General features: G+C 40.0%; 1 protein-coding gene across 2 annotated transcripts; it reads left to right on the top strand.

Moving 5' to 3' along the window:
* Nucleotides 1-1,986: 1,986 nt before the first annotated feature.
* Nucleotides 1,987-4,685, top strand: LOC124159871 (piggyBac transposable element-derived protein 4-like). Of its 2 annotated transcripts, none has more exons than XM_046535770.1 (2): nucleotides 1,987-2,132; nucleotides 2,212-4,685. In XM_046535770.1, exon 2 carries the CDS (start codon nucleotides 2,386-2,388, stop codon nucleotides 4,108-4,110), a length of 1,725 nt encoding a protein of 574 aa, XP_046391726.1. In that variant the 5' UTR covers nucleotides 1,987-2,132; nucleotides 2,212-2,385; the 3' UTR covers nucleotides 4,111-4,685. The 2 variants fall into 2 exon arrangements, with proteins under 2 accessions (XP_046391726.1, XP_046391725.1); XM_046535769.1 differs by having other exon boundaries at nucleotides 1,987-2,301; nucleotides 2,377-4,685.
* The last annotated feature ends 218 nt before the right edge of the window (nucleotides 4,686-4,903 follow it).

Below are 4,903 nucleotides of genomic sequence, written 5' to 3'. Positions count from 1 at the left end.
TCGGGAGCAGATGTCAGCATAGTAAAGGCATCGTTACTAAAAAGAGGAACAGACTACTTCTCGAGAGAAAAATGAAAGTTATGGGAGTGACGGGGGAGATAGTGAGCACTCTAGGTTCCGTGAGTCTCACCATAATGACGGACGACCGAAAGACTTCCCATAAATTTCAAATCGCAATGATAATCTTACCCTTAAGCACGATGCGATCTTGGGTAAGGACTTTTTGTGCGAAATGCAGGCGAAAATTGATAATGAGAAAAGGATGATAACCATGCAAGACGTAATCGTCAAGTTTGACTCCCGACCAGATGAGAAAATTTGCCCGCCCGTAAGAAGAATGACCCACATAACACTACCCGCTAGAAGTGAAGTGATAGTCAAGTATCATTCAGAGAAAGACAGCGAGGGCATAGTAGAAAAGAGGGAGATTTGTCCAGGAGTACACATGGCGGCATCACTTACCGTCAGTGTAGCAAACGAGTGCATCACGAGCCTCGTAAATTCGAATGAGGAGGACCTGCAGATAGAGGTGCCATGCGTGAAATTGATGCCAATTAATGGTAATGAAATTAATTGTGAGAGTTATACCTTTAGTTCAAGGGTTGACAATGAGAAAATTAATCCTAGAGAGGTAAACGCACTTGAAGGATATCAGGCTGGCTCAGAATTGGAAAGAGAGCAACTCTTGCTGGATTCCTTGAGGATTGGACATTTAAATAAGGAAGAAAAGAATGAGCTCATTAATATATTGGAAAAATACCAAGACGTATTTTACCTGCCAGATGATACCCTTTCGTGCACCAACGCTATAGACCATGCAATACCGACTCCTCTGATTGATCCCGCCAAACCAATCAACATGAAGCCATACAGCTTACCTGAGGCACATAAGGAGGAAGTTGACAAACAAGTGGAGAAAATGCTTCAAGATGGAATTATCGTCCCGAGCAAAAGCGCGTGGATCTCGCCCATTTTAGTCGTCCCAAAGAAATTGGATGCCTCCGGAGAGAAAAAGTGGAGGATTGTCGTGGACTACAGAAAGCTGAATGACGTATCGGTAGGGGATGCGTATCCGCTTCCAAACATTAATGAGATCCTAGATCAGCTGGGGAAGGCAAAGTATTTTACGACTCTCGAGTTGGCGAGCGGCTTCCACCAAATCCAAGTCAGAATAGAGGACCGAGAGAAGACCGCTATCAGTACTTCAAATGGCCATTTTGAGTACGTTCACGCGCCTTTTGGCTTTAAGGGTGCGCCTTCATCATTCCAGAGGTTAATGAATGCAGTATTAACGGGATGGCGAGGAATAAAATGTTTTGTATTCATGGACGATATTGTGGTGCATGGAGATTTGCTTAGGAGCCATACCGAAAATGAGGGATGTTTTTTCAGAGACTGCGAGAGAGCAATTTAAAGCTGCAACCGGATAAATACCAATTCCTAAGGAAAGAGGTGGTGAATTTGGGCCACGTCATTACAGAAGATGGAGTTAACCCTTTGACTACCAACGGGACATATATGTCCCACAAAGGAGTATTGAGATACCAATGGGGCAAAAGCTTTGGAAAAACCCATATGTTTTTGTCCCAATGGTTGTTTTGGTACCAATTGTTATTTAGGTTGAATTTCCGGCAACAGGTAGCAGCATCTACCTTACTTTAGTGAAATACCTTTTGGTCGTCACCCGTTAGCTCTCCAGTGAACTTACGCTCGTACTGAATATTCTTTATTTTGTAAAGTTATACTTCTCATTTTTATAGTATGCACATATCATAATCATTTGACAGCATTCATTTTACGTGAAGAATTATCAATTTCGCATCCACTGAAATTAGAGTGGCATTTATGAATATATTTTACTGTACAACATGTCATTATGGGAACTCTACATGTCAGTGTGCATCTGTATCTTCTAATCGAGTACCAGTGTGCAACTATATCTTCCTTCCCGACTCTATCCATTTGGTAAGTAAGCTTTCGCTAATATTTGCTGATGTAGTACCTAACCTATGGATAAATTTTCTGTTTTGATTCATGTATTTTCTCTGCACCAGGTTTTACCAGCTAAAGGATCGTGTGGACATCACAAAACGTATTCTTCTCCTGTGATTTCAGCCCATGTTCATTTCATGGTAAATGAAAACCTTATATGATTTATATTGTTTTTATCATCATGAATGTTTTTTTACACAAATTTTAACTCTCTTTCAGATCATTGAATGCTATCCAGTGTTTTTCCTTTGTTGCCCTTTTGACCTATGTCAAAAGTTCAGTGTATGCAGTTCATCTCAACCCGCAAGAGTAAGTAAAGAAGAATATATTGTAATAATTTCACAATATCCAATTTTACAATCAACAGAATTTTTTTATTTTTAGACGTGAAAAATGAGCAATAAAAGGAAATATTCTGAAGCAGAGCTTTGCCAAATACTGGATGAATCTGAAGAAGAATATTTTTCGGACGACTCATCAGATGGGGAATATCAGCCCGAACATGAAAGTAGTACAGAGAGTGATAGTGACTGCTCTGGAGTGAGTCAGGATGCTGAGGACAGTTCGTTAGAAGCTCATGGTGTCAATCTCCTGCACGGGGTGAGTGGCGATGAGGTTCCTTATCCGGCTTCATCTAAAAAAAAGGTTTCTAGTGAAATATGCTGGTCTCCACCGAAGGTATTATTTATTCCTAGACACACTGTGACATTACATCGTAGAACAGCCTCATTATGCAACTTGGATATGTCATCTGACGAAATGGCATACTTTCTAAAAGTGTTTCCTCGAAGTTTGATCATTTTTATCAGCCAGTGTACTAACAAACGTTTGGATATATTACGCAAGAAGAAAAATTTGGTCAATCTCTGTGAAACTGATCCAGGGGAGATATTGTTAGTTCTTGGATGCATGCTCGTGATGAGCTACAATAAAGTTCCAAGCATTTCGGACTATTGGTCGCATAATCCTTCCTTGGGAAATGAGGCAATCAAAGGAGCCATTTCACGAAACAGGTTTCAACTGCTTATATCAAAGCTCTACTTCACAGATCCTGAGCAACCTGCCAGCTCCTCAAAGACATACTATATTGATGAGGTAATATCTTGCCTAAAACATACATTTTCCAAGGCTAGAGATGAAAGCCCCTACCAGAGCATTGACGAATCTATGACGAAATTCAAGGGCAGGTCAGCTCTAAAGCAATATCTTCCCCTCAAGCCTATAAAACGAGGAATAAAAATTTGGGAGCGCTGTGATGCAATGACTGGATATGCATATGATTTGAATGTATACTCTGGCAAGGAATTGGGACAAGACCTACCGGAGAGTTCCACTCTGGGGGAAAGAGTTGTCTTATCTCTAACAAAAACAATCAGAAATCCAGATGTTACTCTTGTTTTTGATAGGTTTTTCACGAGCGTGCATCTACTAAATAGTATTCAATATCCAGCAGTAGGTACTGCTATTAGTACAAGAAAAAATATGCCGAAATTTCAAGGGAAATTGAAAAGAGGGGAATTCGAATTTCTTGCAAATCACCAACGAACAATGGCAGCCCGGTGGCAGGATAGCAAAGAAGTAACTGTTCTCAGTAATTGCCATGATGCAACAGTGAATACAGCAAACCGAAAGCAAAAGGATGGAAGAAAAGTAAAGGTAGACTGTCCAGAATTAATTTGCTTCTATAATAAATACATGGGAGGAGTAGATCTTTCAGACCAGAAGGTGGGCGTGTATGACTTCGATAGGCGATCTAATAAGTGGTGGAAAAAAGTATTTTATAAGGTACTTATGTTAGCAGTGGTAAATTCATGGATTTTGTATATGGACACAACCAAAAAGGATGTAAGGCTATTGCAGTTCATCGTGCCTTTGGCAGAAAAAATGATGGCAATGGGTAAGGAACAAAGCAAAGTAAAACGGAAGCGATGCAGAGGCAGACCATCAAAAATAGCAAAGCTTATGCTGAACGTCGGTGACCACCTTCCCGTTGAGGGAAATACAAGGAGACGGTGCATGAGATGTGCACAGAACAAAGTAGAAAAGAGAACAAAAACTCTGTGCACAATGTGTCAAGTGCCACTCTGTAGACAATGTTTCACTTCCTATCACACATAGCAATTGTATTCCCGGTTTACTCTGTCTTTTGAAACTTATAAATGTAATTCCCTTTTCAGTGACTACAATATAATTAGAACTGACATTGTCTGCTGAAACTATTGAGCATTTTTGGATATAATGAATATTTGTTTTATGTGTACCAGTATAATTACTTTCAATCATTTCCTCTTATTTGTAACAAAATTGTTATGTTGATATTTGAAAGAGATTTGTGGGAGTATCTTTCAGCTTTGAGTATCAATCTACAAAAAAAACATCAAGATGTATAGCTAATAAATACTTTGAAAACATCATGGTGTTTTTGCTTTTAGAATGGATTGTTACGGGAATATACAGCCAAAAATCTAACGACCATTGGGACGCATGCATCCCACCCTCTAAGACCAGTGGGACACATATGTCCCACCCTGTAAGACCAGTGGGACACATATGTCCCACGCCGTAATACCAGTGGGACACATATGTCCCACCCCTCCATCTCCGCCCCCCCTGATCAAAAGTTCATAATATTGAATGAATATCTTCATTGGAGTAAACAAATCGAAAATATAATGAAAAAGAGCAAGAAATATAAAGGAAAAAAAAAAGGTAGTCAAAGGGTTAAACCTGACTCAGAAAAGGTGGAGAGGGTCAGACAGTTCCCTCAGCCTAAAAGTATGAAGCAGTTAAAGGAATTCTTAGGGCTTGCAGGCTACTATAGAAGATTTATTCCTGCATTCAGGAAGATTGCCAAACCGATGCATGAGTTATTGGAGGAAAACGCGCGGTATGAGTGGGGAAGAGAGCAACA

Source organism: Ischnura elegans, chromosome 5 (assembly GCF_921293095.1).
Source record: "Ischnura elegans chromosome 5, ioIscEleg1.1, whole genome shotgun sequence".
Taxonomy (NCBI): Eukaryota; Metazoa; Arthropoda; class Insecta; order Odonata; family Coenagrionidae; genus Ischnura; species Ischnura elegans.
The sequence above is the reverse complement of the archived record's forward strand: the minus strand, read 5'-3'. Positions and strand labels throughout refer to the sequence as shown.